Genomic DNA, 16572 nt, shown 5'->3' on the forward strand with positions numbered 1-16572 from the left:
TTTTTACTGATGGCTCCAAAAATGGAGTGGGCGCAGTACTTATCAGTAAACAACTTCACACCATAATAGTTCCACCCAACTCCGCACAAGTTACTGAACTCGCAGCGGTAATATTAGCCTTTAAATTAGCAGATAATCAGCCATTCAACCTCCTATCTGATAGCTTATATGTTGTCAACGCTTTACATGTTCTTGAAACAGTACCCCTTATTTCTTCCACGTCCACTGTAGCTTTTTATTTTATCACGTTACAAAACCTTATTCTACAGCGTAAACATCCATTCTATGTAGGACATATTAGAGCTCATTCTAATTTACCAGGACCTTTGGCCAATGCTAATGACTTGGTAGATATGGCCACCAAATCAATTTTTGTTTTTTCTATAGAGGAACAAGCAAAACTCTTTCATGAAAAATTCCATGTAAATTCCACTACCTTGAGTAGAAAATTTCCTATCTCTAAATGTATGGCTCGACAAATAGTAAAAAATTGTCAACATTGTGCTCCTTTAATCCCAGTACAATCCTTTGGAGTTAACCCCAGGGGACTGCTACCTAATCATACTTGGCAAATGGATGTAACCCATATTCCTGAATTTGGTACTGTCAAGTATGTACATGTGTCAGTAGACACTGCTTCAGGGGTCATTATGGCTTCCGCTCATTCCGGAGAAAAGGTAAAAGACATCATTCAACACTGCCTACAAGCATTTGCTGGCTGGGGCATACCTAAAGTTATTAAAACAGATAATGGCCCTGCTTATACTTCCAAAAGCTTTCGGTTGTTTCTACAAACATTTAACATCCAATCAGTCACTGGCATCCCCTATAATCCTCAGGGACAAGGCATTGTAGAAAGAACACATCTTACCTTAAAAAATTGTTTAAATAAACAAAAAGGGGGAATAGGAGCCTCCTACAAGTCTCCTAAAGATAAACTTAATTTAGTTCTCTTTATTCTAAATTTTTTAAACTTGGATAGGGACGGCCACTCTGCAGCTGATCGGCATTATAATCCCCATGATACTCCTCAAGTATGGGTAAAATGGAAAGACATCCTGACAGGTTGTTGGAAAGGACCGGACCCAGTCCTTCGTTGGGTCCGAGGGTCTGTTTGTATCTTCCCACAGGATCAACAGACTCCAGTCTGGATTCCAGAAAGGCTGATCAGAGTTGTACAACATGCAAGTGATGCTGCTCCTCCTTGCAGTGATGAGCCTGAGCCTTCCCTCAATAACAAAAACTCAGACGGAAAGGCAAACCCGGGACCTATGGGCTATTGTTAGAGCCTGGCCATATCTTTTACTTCTAACTAACATATTTTTTTTTCCTTTCCCCCCCATTTCCCACCATTTCTTCTACAGGTCTGTTAACTCTACCGATAATTTTTCAAATTATACTGTTCTTGATCACCCAACTCATGAAAAACCCTTTCGATAACTGGCTATTTTTCATTTCTAGATAAAGATATACCGGTCTACAGCCTTTCTTTGCCTTAACAGGAGGAACCTTTGCACTTTGCCGATGAAATTATGCTGCAGATCAGACCCAGAGTAGGACAACTCGTTCTGCTGACCTTAACTGTACCAGAAATATTGCCTTTCCTCCCATGTCAGCTTGTGTATTTTCTCCTTTTATGTTTCTGCTAACTGGTACTTCTAATAACACAACTTTTAACTGCTCACTAACCGTGTGCTATTTCTCACAATGCTGGAATGGTTCTTTTGCCACCTGTGCAATTCTGATGCGCATTCCTACCTTTCTACCAGTCCCAGTTTCTGTTACAGATACAGAATTGCCAGTGCTATTATCAAGAAACAGAAAAGACTTTGGCATCACAGTAGCTGTGATCATTGCCATTGCAGCTTCTGCAGCAGTAGCATTGACACAACCATATAGTAACAACAATTACCTGGCCGAAAATACAGCTGCAGCCTTACAGACTATAGAGACCCTAAACCAGCATCTAACAACAGGCTTACCTCTTGTAAATCAAAGAATGAACTTACTACAAGAACAAGTGGATATCTTGCAAGAACTTTTGGGACTGGGATGCATTTATTCCTTAAGAACTGTTTGTGTTACCCCTATTGTATATGATAATTCCAGCACCGCGGCTGGGTTATCTAGAAAATTGTCAGCCTATTTTATCGATTTGATGGTCTTATTTCAAAACCGAGAGCTGAAATTGTCAAAGCTAATTCTACTAGGGTGCATATTGTTTCTGTATCTAATATGGCTAAATAGTTTTTTCTATTTGTGGCTTTGTCAAACAATGGGCAGGCTTAGGAGCTATGATAGTGCTCCTCTGCCTTGGCTCCCTTCTCTTCATTTGTTTTGGCATGCACCTACAAGACAGCCAACAGAGGGATCGGATTATCTTTCATCAGGCCATGACCACCCTAAAGGCCAGCAGCTCCCCACAAGTATGGCTTTCGATGCTGGACCGGTAGTCAGAGACGGGTAATGAAGGAGGTGGCTATGTACCAACCTAAGACAGGAGCTGCAGCATGCTCTGCAGACTCTGATGACGGGTAAGGACATATGCTGACCACTCAACCTAAGACAGACACGGTCCCGAGTCTTAAATTTATAATAAAGAAGGGGGAACTGTCGGGGTACCCGGGACTCCCAGCCTTGGGCACGGTCAAGATGGCGCCTGGCGCTGAGCCAAAAGCGGTTGGCTATACAGTATTAGCTAGTTAACAGTGTGATTAGTGCATGCCTCTCTCGTGTGCCTATTCTATACCTACAGCTGTTCGCCGTTTACCTCGTGTACTCTCCCTTGATTGGTTGAAGTGTATATAAGCTTGGTAACTTCCTGGGAGGGGGGAGTAGAAGCGAGGAAGAAGAGTGCGAGCGAGGGCGAGAGCCGAGTGGGAGAAGTGGAGCGGCCGAAGCAGGCGTGAGCCGAGCAGGAGAAGCGGAGCGACCGGAGCAGGCGAGAGTTAAGCAGAGGGAAAGAGAGCGAGAGAAAGAAAAGAGAGAAGGGGATAGAAAAGAGGGAAAGAAAGGAAGACTGTGCACAATAAACTTCCAAAGCTTCAGACGTTTGTCGTGTCTCTCTCTGCGGCCAGAGGGAACGCGATACGTCTGCATGCAGGTTTACATTACATAAAACAGGGCAGATGGTATTTTATGAGTGATCTATTAGAGATTAATGAATAAAGTAAACTGTCATTATCACTCAGGGACTTTAGAATCTAAGCCTTAAATGAAGTGAGACTCTACTATATTGTCCTACAGGAGGAAGATGTTTGAAGTTGTTTTGGGGTAGAGGAACCAAATGGCTAGAAGTTATCTGTGGACTCTCTCGGTGGTTGCCCGTATGACCAAAAGCATGCACAGGAAACAGCTGACTGAGGTCCAGAGTTCAATGCTGGTCATGAGACGAAGCATAACAAATAAGTGAGCATATTCACCTGATAGATGCAATTTGCCGTACAGGTTATTTAACCTGATGTAAAACTGCACAGAAATAGGGTTATGAAACCAAGGGTCTCCTCTGCATAGCTAGCATCTCTAAGTGTCTGTTATCAACAACACAATGAACTAGAAGTCAAGAAAATTTGAAGGGAATCCTCATGAAAGAATTTACAAATCTTGTAGGAGATAGAAATAAATACACAGTAAATTACAACATGGGAAGAGTATGATTTAATGCATGATCAGGTAAAACTAGGAACAAGTGTATGACTTTAAATTTTACTTTAATGCATTTTAAATGAGATAAATTTTAGTTACTAATGTTGGAGACTTTGAAAGCTCTGGCTGTCATTTTCTTATAATCATCTTGCTCTTTAATTGTTCTTATTAGGTTAATATTGAAGTAAGTTTGTATTGAGTAGCTTCTGCCTACTCAGTAATAATCACCCCTTCCTTCTTCCTAATAGAACTCCAATTTGGTTCAGGAAAGCATACCGCCATACCCCTAAAGAAAATAAAGAAGATTCACCTTCCACCTTCCAAGGCACAGGATATTTACATGACCTAATTCTGCCCAATGTGAAACAAATAGAAGTCTGTGGAGGCTAGAAAACTATTGTTTTCTTCATTTAAAGAGAGAGCATAGGCTCTTTTCCCTTCCTTCTTTCCTGATCCTCTCCCACCTTCCTCCTGTCTTAAAACAAATGTGATGTATGAAACCATGGCAACCGTCATGATCCAAGAGGCAACACATTGATGAAACAACCAAACAAATATTACATTGCTGGCTCTGACATCTAGTTACTGATCAAAAGCCAGCAGACACCTGCTTGCAGACTTCTTGCTACATGAGAAAAATAAATACATGTGTTTAAGCCACTTGTTAGTGGGCTCTCCTTACTCACAACCAGGCCCCACCAATCAACCCATTCCTTGAGCATGTGCCACATGAAGCTGGGGAAGGAGCTAATAACAGAGCTGAGGTCTTAGAAGCCAGTCTGGATTTTCCTGTGGCCCTACCAGTCCTCCAAGTGGACCATTAAGATGCACATAAAATTGATTGTCTCTCCTTCACATGTGCCTTACCCTCTTACTCAGTCACACATACATTTTCTCTGGATAGTCAGTCCCTTTTCTCAAGAAGTTTCTGGTGTAATGAGGTTAATTACAAACATACACAAAATGCCAAAACGAAAGTGAAATATGACAAAGGTCAAGAAAGAAATTATATGAAAATAGTCCTTTGGGACTGGATTGTTGATTTCAGGTAAGAGTTAGTAAAATGGTGGAGTGGGTCAAATGTTCCCTTGCCACCCACTGCCCCTCCCTCTGAGGACAGGGACTAGGGGGATTTTAGACCTGAAAAGGAGTATTATGCAAGAGAACCTGAGAACTGCCAGAGTAGGACCCAACATTCGAGGTCTTTAACAGTTCTTATGAACATAAAAAGACCTTTTGTGCTTTTCAGTTTATTTGAATATTCTAGAATATCTCTAGTATGCTTTTTAAAATAGAAAAGGAAAGGGATTAGAGGGAAGAGGAGAAAAAGGGTATACTCCCTCTGCATCCCATCTTTCTCCAGCCTCAGGAGCTGGGCTAGGGGCAATGAGGATAAAATTCAAAGAGACTTTTATGGACTGAATTGTGATCTTTCCCCAAATCCATGTGTTGTTGCCCTAACCCTGGCATGACTACCTGGTACCCAGAGTCATTAAGAGCTAATTATAGTAAAATGAGACTGTAAGGGTGGAATCCTGATCTCAAGGGCTGATGTTCTTATAAGAGATACCAGCAGTGCATATGCACAGAGAAAAGGGCAGGTGAGGACACGGTTGGACGGTGGATGGCTGCAAGCGAAGAAGAAAGGCCTCATCAAAAACCAGTGCTGACCCCTTACTCTCGCATCATCATCTCCCAGGAATGTGAAAAATCAATTTCCACACTTTAAGTCAGTCAGTTAGCAGTATTCTGGCAAGCAGTGGCTATGGTTTGCATATAGAATGTTCCTCAAAGTCTCTTTTGCTCAGATGTGGGGTTTTGTGGAAACAATTAGGTCATGAGGGCTCTGACCTCATCAGTCCATTGATGGCTGAATGAACCGCTGGGGGGTAGGACTGAGTTGGAGGAAGTAGGTCACCTGGGTTATGCCCTGGAAGGGTTTATCTTCTCTCCAAACCCTTCCTTTCTGAGTACCAGCTGCCATGAGTTGAGAAACTTTGCTCCACCAAACCCTTCTTCCATGATGTTCTGCCTCACCTCAGACCTGAAGTAATGGAACCAGTGAACCATGAACTGAATCTTCCAAAACCCTGAGCTGAAATAAATCTTTACTACTCTAAGTTGTTCTTGCCAGGTATTTTGGATAAAGTGATGAAAAGCTGAGCAACACAGCAGCAAAAGCAGGAAATATAGGCTGCCAAGGGAGGTCCAAATTCAGGATGTGCATGTGGTAAACTGCAACCTCTATGGTCTCTTCCTGCTGGAGTCTTCTACCTCACAAGTACCTTTATTATGTTCATCTACTCAATAAACTTTGGTGCTTTGGTTATTTCGTGAATTGCATCCAAGGCCAAGTTAGAAGTAAAATGTACCTGCAATTAAGGAGAGAGCAAGGGACCTTCTTCCCAGAAAACAGTGGAAGTTTTCAAACAGCTTTGAACTCCATAGGCAGAAAAGAAGCAGAGGACTTTTGAGTGAGCAAAGACCCAAGGCCTGGAGAAGAAAGGGCAGCCTCTTTCATTTGTCCCACTGTTACTTATTTTGAACACCTACACTATGACGTGACTGATGATGGTGAAGAGTGAGGGATGTAGTGAACAAAGCAGACCTGGCCTGGGAACATGTTGAGAAATTATTGAAAGCACAGAGAATGTGTGCAGGCCAGGAAGAGAGGCATTGCTACAAACCAGCCCTGCCAGCCTCTTGATCTTGGCATTCCATCCTCCAGAACTGTGGTAAATAAATGTCTGTCCCAGTAAAAAGTAGTTTGGACCAGAAGAGGGAAATAACTTGTGGAAGCTTCGAGCCCTCTCTAGAATGTTTTTCTTTGTCTAAGAGACAAATAAGGGGCCACTGCAGGCCAAAAAGCAAAAGTGTCCTGGGTATAGTTGACTTTTAAGAATCTGAATCTGGATGCTGTCTGTTAGTTCCCTGAGTGGGAAGGAGTAAAGACTGGAAAATCAGTTAAGGGGCAAGTACTAACTTTAGACAAAAATGTAGTGAGAGCCTGCACTAAGATTATATCAAAATTACATGTATGTGCTGATCCCACAAAACATGATAACATCAACAGAAAATATAAAAGTGAATATATTATTGTCTTGAACTCATAGAAATGCTTTCAGGTGTAGAGCTAGTTTGGACAAAGGGCACTCCTGGGCCTTGGCTCAGGCCTGATAGCCCTTAGAAGGTTCTACCTTAACTCGTAGTTTGTCAGATACCAAAACTGCCTCATTTATCCAGCCCCAGACAGTACCAGGTGCATCATTAGATCCAGGAAGTTTTCATGTAACTCATCCTTATCACAGGGCAAGGGTTAAAGTGCCCTCACAGGTTGACCTGTCCCTACAGCCAGTGAACATTCCTAAACCCCAGCCCACCCTGGCAAGCAGCCAGAAAAACTAGCTCTTTTCTTTGTCCCAGTGAACCAGCCTGACTCTTACTTGTTGGAGTCATGTCTCCCTTCCCCAGTGGAGCCCCAGTAGAGGCTTTGCCTATACATTCATACTCACATGACTCAATTCCATTTCCATCTTCAAGGAGTCAAAGTTCCCAGTGTCCAGGATTGATATCAGAGGCAGCAAGGTGGAGGTCATTTGGACAGGTTTTCACCATGGTATAAGGTGGGAAATGGTAGACATATTGCCCAACATTTTCTACAACAATAGAACCTCAGTGCTCCATGTTCTAAACACAAAAAGTCTCCCGTGACATTGTCACAAGTATTCAGCAAATAATGATAAAACGGAAACAAACTGTGGGATTCAAATTAGGAGAATAATGTTTGAAACTCTGATCTGGAACCTTCTAGCTGTCAACCACAGAACTGCTATTTAATCAGTTAAGTCTCTCTTCTCTGTCCTCAGACAGTAACATTTGGGTATATATTTAACCACTGGCTCTCCAGGAAAAAGAAAAAAAAAAAAAAACCATAGTTTATAGCTTTCCAATTCTATGCTTCTAGTCCTCTCATCATGGCTGTTTCAAGCCATCAGTATGTGTCAACCAGCTCACTTAATTCCTAAAAATTTACCAATTGATTCTCACAAGCCAGCATAAGCCAGTACTAGCACACCATACTTCCAAGTCTCAGATTTCACATCTGAAAAATGGGAATTATGCAACTTCTACAAGTCAGGATAGAGGTAAGTAAAAATGCCTAACACAGGGTTATTAGCTTATATGAACAATTTGATAAATATTTATTCAATATTTGCACAGCACCTTCTATGAAGTACATTTTCCCAGGAATTAAAGATCTGGCAAGAACAAAAGGAAGGGTCTGCTCATCTGGACATGATGTTCTAGAATGGGAGAGATAAACAAAAACTGAAAAAAAAGATAGATGATGGTTGGATGGTAGATAAACTGATAAGTAGAAAGGTTATATAGGTAAATGGATGAATGATTAGATGGAGAACCTCAGTCAGTCTGGTAGAGATACATCCAATGAAGAAAAGTCAAACAAGGATAAGGGGAGAGGGAGGAGTGGTTATACTCCATTGATTTGGTGGCCAAGACAAACCTCACTGATGAGCCATTTAATGAGGAGCATGAGTGGATGAAGGCATGAGTCATGGGATTATCTGGGGAAAGTTTCCCAGGCAGGAGGAGATGGCATGCTGAGCCCCGATGTGGGCATGGGCAGGGAGGCATGCTCCAGGGACTGTGAGAGGCCGGTGGAGTGGGAGCACCTGAGTGACAAGGCAGATGGAAAATTCTGTGGAACAGAAGCCCAGGCAAAGGAACAAAGTTGCTGAGTGGCAGGAGCAGAGGTGAGGCAGGACAAAGGTCTCAAAACTGGCCATTATACCTCTAGAGACATGGAGGTCAGCGTCCAGTGATGGACAGGGCTGAAGTTCTTCTCCTGCACCTTCCCTAAATCAGGGAGGAACAGCTTATTCTGCTGGTCTAACCTCATTCCTTCACGTTTTGACCACTATAGTGTTTACACAAATGACAAAGATGGAACCAATGGGTTCCATGAGTAGGCACTATTCGTAGCTCTGCAAATACAGACCCTACCTGGCCATGGAGGAAGCCAGAATGCATTGAAACAAAAATTACATTGGCTGGGCTCTGAAGACAATCAGATAAGTGGGCTGGTAGCGTTCCCCTCTCCTAGATATAGAAATGTTCCTGGGCCAGGATCCTGCCATCACCTAAGGTGTAACACCGCCCCCTCCCCTGCCAGTCCCAGCACAGCTCTAATTAGTGCTGTAAGTAGCATTGCTCCAGATTTAGTGGCCCAATAGTGACCGAAGGAGGCTGACAGCAGCCCCAAGGAATCCAGAGCGTCCCAACTGTTCTAACTTTTTTGAACCGGTAGGCTGAAAAAATGGCAGTTCTTCATGTAACTAAGATATCCCAAAGAGAAGAGGTTTCTCATTTGCTTGGTTTGTTTCTATTTTTTGTTTTTAAATGTGGTTCATAGCACATCTATCATCTGGGATCCTTAGTAAATAAAATGTGAATTTATGGGCTCCACCCAAGAAATATAAATCAGAATAACTGGAGTAGGATCCCAGGAACTTAGATTTTCAACAAGCTTCTAAGTAAGGCTGACGCTACATTACTGATGTTTGAGATCCACTGCTTTAAAACAAAAGTAAAGTGCACAAGACTTCTTTTCATTTCAATTCTAAAGATCTCCACAAAGAGTGCTAAAGAAAGCTCTTATGTAAACTTCCTCTTCAAAAACTCTGCAGACTCAGTCACAAGCTTTGTTTGGGGAAAGGCACTGGGAGACAGAGTCCACGTGATGGGAACATCCCATCAACAGATCCATTCATTCAGAAGATTCCACATGCAGAGACACTGGATGACTTCCACGGAAGTGCCTCCCTGTCTGGAGAGCTGAGGAGAGACTTTCTGGAATATTCCCTACCTGTGAAGAGGGCATGGTAGTGGAGACCCTTCTCCTTGTCCTGATGGGAGCAGACATCAAATAAGTACGCTTTGATGGGCCCATCAATGAAGTCAGCAGCAAAATCAAAGAGGACCACACCTATCATGGTGATGCTTATGGCCCAAACCAGCTTCCTCCTTGGATTAGCAATCAAAGCTAAAAGAGAAATAAACATTCGTTCTCCTCAATCCTGCTTTAGAATGACCCATGTTTTTTTATTTCACCAAAACTTTCTGTCATCAAATCATCTTCCTTTACTTTCTTTCTGCTTTGTTTTTCCAAATAAAAATAGCTTCATTATTTTTTCAAGTTCTAAAAATTATGCAAGTGAATGTGCAGGAAGACAAATCTACAGACAGAAAGTAAATGAGTGCTTGCCTAGGTCTAGTGCATAGGAGGATTTGGGAAGTGGCTGCCAATGGGTCATTGGAGGTGGTGAAAATATTCAGAAATTACAAAGTGGAGAGGGTTGTACACCTTGTGACTATACCGAAAAGCAGTGGATTATATGCTTTTAAATGAGTTTTCTGAGGTATGAATTATATTTCTTTAAATAAAAATCACATATTTCTGAGTGTTGGAAGTATGCTACATCAATGGCAGGATGTTTGCTAACCACAGTAGAGTTTATCTCTATGACTGGAGTTGATAATATACTCACTGCCACATACACCCAGATTTATCAAAGAATGTCCCATTTACACAGCTGGGGCAAGTGCTTTTTAAAGAGCCATCTGGGGGTGTAACACCAGTGAAGTGAACACTTAACCTTACACCAGGTTGTGGGCTTAATCCCTAGTACCAAAAAAAAAAAAAAAAAAAAAAAAAAAAATGCATATACTTACTGTAAACAATTTCAATGATATAGGAAAAAAAACTAGAAAATGCTTCAAGTCCTAGCCCCAACCATTGTTATCCTCTGGGACATCCCTTTACGTACTTCCACACATACAGATCCAGGTGTGCAGCTATACCCAAATACAGTATCAAACTCTGGCAGGTTTGACCATCACTTGAACTGTCTTGTTAAAACACAGATCCCTGGCTCCATTCCCCAAGATTCTGATCTGATCTGAGGTTGGCCTGAGAATTTGCCTCCCCAACAGCCCCTGTGATGCTGTAAGTCATAAGACCACGCTTTTGAACAGCACTGATGAATGAGATCCTGCAGCACATACATGTCCATCCTTAACCAGCTTTTCCTCGTCGTTTCACTGCAGTTAATGAAGAGCACCCTCACAACTTCTAATAGCTGAGTAACATTCATCCTATGAATGTGCTGTCCTTTGTTCAATCTGCTAGGGAATATACACTATTGTTTCCCTTGCTGACCATTTTTTTAAGCTAAGGACAGTGTGTAATGTAAGTACACATTTACAAAATTCCAGTAAAAATAAGTGAAAAAGAAGCCTACCCTCTCCTTTCACCTCTAGTCCTTAGCAGTGACTATTTTACCAGTTTTGTTTTGTTATTTTACCATAAATAATATATATTTATGAATTTATGCCTTCTCTTAAATATATATAAATGGTTCCTGATTATCGTGCTTCTTATTTACCCATTCTGCTGTCCTGAGAGTTGGTGGTCTAAAAATACATGTCCTTTTAAAGATTAATGATTCTTATATCAATGTCCTACCACCAAGTACTAATTAATTGATAGCTGATTAATGACTAGCTTTAACATCAGGTTTGTGGTTGTTCGGAATTTGCAATGCAGAAATGTACCCTGGAGCTGACAGGCTAATGCCCCTGAATCCATTAAAAGGCTCTACACAAAGCAATAGGCAAATTAACTCTTATTTGAACATACAGGCAATTTCTTGCAAATGTTTACAGAGTCATTTGGGCACTGATCAATTTGACAAAGTATTCCATAAGGCATACTGAGCTCAAAAAAAATGAAATAAAAATTTTTAAAAATCCTCAATTGATAAATAAGTACAAGTATTTAACTTGATAAAGTAGATAAAAAATCAATCCTATTTTTAAATCCTCACAGCAACACAGGACAATGAAGGCTAAAATTCTAAAGGAAAGGCTGCTCTTCACCAAATTTTGGATCATTCAAAGGCAGAAGTTCACTGCAACCTAAGAGAGACCACCAGTTCTAAACTATTTTTAATAAATGTCAGAGCTTCACATTCTTTTCCTACAGCTTTGCACAACAGGACCTTGTGCAGTTTACTTACCTGATACTGCCGCATCTCCATTGAGGTACAGTGCCATGCCCAGGAGCATCATGAGGCCCAAGGTGAGGATGAAGGGTCTCCGGCGGCCCCAGCTGCACTGGCAGTGGTCACTGGCTGATCCCACAACAGGTTGTAGGAGGAATCCCAGGATGGGGCTGAGGAGCCACACCATGCTGTACAGACTCTTGGGCAGGCCCACACTGAGCAGGACTGGGGTCACATAAGCCGCCTCCACTGCATAGCAAAACTCTCGGCCGAACATGACCATGCTGTGCATGATGAGTCTGCCTGTGGGTCTTCTGGGTAGCTCCACAGATCCCCAGGGGCCATCCTCAGCTAGGGTCTGATAGGTGTGGGTGCCAGCCTGCCCACTGTCGCCGCCCATTGCAAAGGGGTGAGATACCTTACTGCGTGATCCCTGGGTTTGTGCTCCAAACTGGATCTGACATGGAGCCTGGCTGAACAACCAGCAGAGGTGGCCAGGCTGGAGGAGGGGCTCAGATTCTTTCATGAAAAAAAAAAAAAAAATTTTTCATGCCTCTAAGATCACAAGTTATGACGAGAGGGAAAGGGGGTGTTGGCCCTGAAAAGCATGACGGAGATTAGCTGCTGAGAACCCTCTGGCTCCTTCCAATGCTTGAATGTTTTTCTAACACTGTTCTCTCTCAATATCTCTCTCGCACACATACACTGTTCCACATGATCACATACACAGTTTGGAGATAATTAAGTCTTATTGCACAGCGGTTAAATCAACATAGAAATAAATCAATCTTTTTATAAATTTAGTTTTGTAGATAGGAGCATTCTTTTTCTGACCAGAAGTTTTCTACGCACGCACACAGCTCAGAAGTCAAATAACTAGACTTAACATGGTGTGTGGAGTTCTCGTCTTTCCTCGAGATCATTAGCCGCCCCATAGCACCCTGATATTTTCTTTCATTGCACTTGAAGAATTGTATAATTAGCTACTTCTGTGTTGGTGCTATATTCTTTGTTAATTAGTTTTTTAAATCTCCTTGAAAGCAGAGAACAGGTCTATTCTATAAAAGCTCCTTATGGTATTCCCCCTAGCATGATACCTGGCATCTTGTAGATCCTCAATAAATATTTGCTAAAGTATTGATTGAACAAATAAAATATGTACACTCTATTTGGGAGTCTTGTTTGTTCAGATTTAATCCCTCCTGTGCCCCATGCCACATAGGACTACATTTTTCAGGTTCCCTGCTCTCAAGCTTGTGCATAAATTTAACTAATGGGAGCGTTGGCCCAAAATCTCAGGGTGGGAAAAGGGAGGAAATTGGGGTATTTCCCCATTTTCTTGCTCCATCCTCAGATAGCTATATTAAATTTGCCCTGTTTCAAAGGTTTTGAATGGGTCATATTTTCCTTGTGCGACCCTGAGTTCAAATGAAAAGTCTCAGCTGGAGAAATATGATTGCATAGGAAGAGCCCTAAAAATGATTCAAGAGCAAGACTTGGAGTCAGAATCTTCAGGTTTAAATTTCATTATACTTGTTCCTACTTGTATACCCCTTGACAGATCACTTAATCTGATGTTTCTCAAACCGTGCCAAGGCACCCAGGGATTACAGTAAACTCACAGGTGTACCTTGGCATATTTAAAAATTTGAACCTAGTAAATGCAATGCAACAACATCTGTTAGAAGGCACGCGAGCTACTAGTGAGATATTTCACGCTTTTAACCTAGATTGCCCTATAATCTTTTCAAGGTTTCATATCTTGTAAAGCAAGGTTTTCTAGAGTCATTATGATAAAAAGCAAGTACTACAGGAAAATCGGCATGGGACAGGAAGTGGAGAAGCAGTGTCTAATCTGTCTTCAAGGCGTGAGAAGCATTGTAGCATACAGCAGGTGCCCATGTTCCATTAGTAAATAATTGTGATTAACAATGAAGAAAAATTAAAATGTCACATTTTCTTTAGATTTACGAGTATTATTCAAACAGTTAATAAGTTGTTTAGATACATATATTTAAGTTGCTTAGACTCAATTACATGAGTCGTTAGGTTTTTCTTTTGGCCTAGGAGTACAATAAAAATGTTACTGACACAATAAGGTGAGTGTGAACTAAGAAGTTTAGGACATTTTGAGTCTCTGTTTCCCCAGCTGTTAAATGGGGAAGCCTGCCCTACCTTCTCCCTCGTGGTTGCAGAAGAGCAGTTGAGATGCTGTATGCTGGACCTCACTGACGGCCCACCCAAGCTCCAGTCTCCACTCCCTCATCCTAATGGAACCCGGAGTAGATCCTGGAGCCCACCCGGCCCTCACGTCCATGAACTTTGGCAAGGAAGTCAAGGCAGCTGCAGGAGTGGACTGGCTTTATCTAAGGATGACCCCACCTCCTGTCAAAGACTGGTGTAGGAATGGTTTGTGCCATAGTTTGGATATGAAATGTCCCCCAAAGGCTTATGTGTGAAGGCTCGGTCCCCAAGGCAGCAACGTTCACATGTTGGACTTTCAGGAGATGATTGGATCATGAGGGCCCTGATGTCCTTAGTGGATTAATCCAGTGACAGATGCAAAATGTGATGGTATTATAGGAAGGATCTGGAATATCTAGAAGGTGGGGCGTAGTAAGAAAAAGTAGGTCACTGGATTGTGTCCATGAAGGGTTGTCTTGGCCCTGACCCCTCCTCTCTCTGGTCCTGGCCGCCATGAGGTGAGCAGCTTTGCTCCTGACATATCCTCTGCCATGATGTTGTTTCACCACAGTCCCAGAATCAACGGAGCCAAGTGACCGTGAACTGAAACCTCTGAAACCATGAGCCAAAATAAATCTTTCCTCCTTTAGGTTGATTTTCTCAGGTATTTTTGTCACAACGACAGAAAGCTGAGTAACACAGTTGGTATGTCAGTTCAAGGAGAGAGGAAACAGGGTTTGCTAAGGACTCCTGAGAACTTTTCTTCTGTATGTTGCTGTGTGTGGATAGAAGATTCAGAACTTGCTACCAGCCTGAGGATAAAGTCTATACATGGAGGATGGAAAGCTGGTAGCCTGGAGAGTTTCAGAGAAACAGGGCACACATGACTGCATTCAGACAAGCCTAAAACTCTCTGTCTCTCTGGACTCTGGGTTGAGAGCTACACCATTTCCTTCTTGATTAGCATTACTTGAAATTTAAGCCATCCAGATGCAATATAGGTCCAAGTGCTTTACAGATTATAAAGGCAATATAATTACTACTGAGGCCTGGAATACACACAGAGGGAGGATATGAACACAGAGATCATGACCCACATGCAATCAGGATGTCTCATGTGATTGGTTTTACTTATGATCTTACAATTTGTGGCATCTCTTCACTTTCTACATGGTAGGATTAAAAGAGTGTAAATGAATGCATATCAAACTATTTGAGAATATAATTCCACTTTCATCAGAATTTTCCACCTTTAATTGCATGCATCTCTTCTGTCCTCCTTAAATCTCCCTGTTTTCTCCTTTCCTGCATCACTGCTTACTTCTAAATCTACAGTTTATCAAAAGGCAACTAAAAAACTAGGAACTGTCACATTTTCTGCACAGGGTCATACATCTTTAGAAGGGAAATGCAGGTCACCAAGAAAAGCTACTAACCCTGCTTACATGCACTTATTCTCTAAGTTCACAACCTACACAAAATATTTTAATGAAAAAAATTTAAATATTAAAATATTAATATTATATATAAACAATAAAATATTATTTTTTTAAAATATTAAAAATATTTTTAATGAAAAAATATTTTGTCAACTAATCACAGAAATCAATATTCTAAGCTAGCCCATCTGTTTATTTACAGCTTTTTGTCAATTTGTTTTTATCCTTTTCGTTACCAACCCATTCCACAGATGTTTTTCTGAGCACGTATTGTAACAGTAACCAAGGTAAAAAAGACTTAGTTCACATCCAATAGGGCAAAGCTACTCAAGGTGCAGACTTTGAATTAGAAGCATAATCATCTGGAAGCATGGTAAAAATGTCAATTTATGGTTTCACCATAGACCCTCTGCATTTGAATCTCTGGGGGTGGGACCCAGGAATCTGTGTTTTAACAGAATCTGCAGGTGATCTTTCTGCATACTAGAGCCACTACTCTATAAGTTTATGGCTGAGTGAAGAGTATTTATTGTAAACTATAGTAAAAGCAATTAATATCCTTAGAGACATGAACAAAGTGCAATGGGGACTTAGGAAGGGCATTAAAAATAGGTGCTACTGAGCACCTAGAATGTGCTGGGCCTTCGCAGGCATTATCTTAAACATCGGAACCACAGAGTGAGATTTGGACCCAACACCTCAGCAACTCCATAGTTCATAATCACTGTACAAAACTCCCCTAGGGGTAAGAGGTGCAAGAGGTATGCAAAGACGGCTGTGTTTGAGCCAGGTCTAACTTTGCTAGATCAGCCAGTTGGAGCAAATGCCAATATTGCTGGTCCTGGAAAACGATGCAGTATGTGGGAAGGAATGAAAGCAAGAGAGACCATGGGATATTGGGAAACCTCAGGTGTCTAATACAAAGGTCTGGGGAACAGGACGGGTAGGAATGAGCCTAGACAGCTAGGTAGAAGTATTTTCTTTAATTTTTTTTTTTTTTAGATATACATGATGACAATGTATTTTGGCATATTATACATACATGGAGTATAACTTAATCTAATTAGGATCCTATTCTTGTGGTTGTACAGGATGCAGAGTTACCCAGGTCCTGTATTCAAACACAAGGATAGGAAAGTTATGTTCGATTTACTCTGTCTTTCCTATTTCCCTCCCCTTCCCTTCCCTTCATTCCCTTTTCTCTAATCCAATGAACTTCT

The 16572-nt window shown here is 41.5% G+C and overlaps 1 protein-coding gene across 1 annotated transcript in view; it reads right to left on the reverse strand.

Moving 5' to 3' along the window:
* Window positions 1-12230, reverse strand: part of Slc45a2 (solute carrier family 45 member 2) — a 46806-nt gene extending 34576 nt beyond the window's left edge. Inside the window, exons 1-2 of the mRNA XM_047556490.1 lie at window positions 11745-12230; window positions 9533-9709 (exon numbers count right to left, since the gene is read on the reverse strand). Of these exons, the coding sequence (XP_047412446.1) occupies window positions 9533-9709; window positions 11745-12129 (562 nt within the window). The 5' untranslated portion in view covers window positions 12130-12230. The remainder of the gene's footprint in view (window positions 1-9532; window positions 9710-11744) is intronic.
* Window positions 12231-16572: the final 4342 nt, after the last annotated feature.

Source organism: Sciurus carolinensis, chromosome 6 (assembly GCF_902686445.1).
Source record: "Sciurus carolinensis chromosome 6, mSciCar1.2, whole genome shotgun sequence".
Taxonomy (NCBI): Eukaryota; Metazoa; Chordata; class Mammalia; order Rodentia; family Sciuridae; genus Sciurus; species Sciurus carolinensis.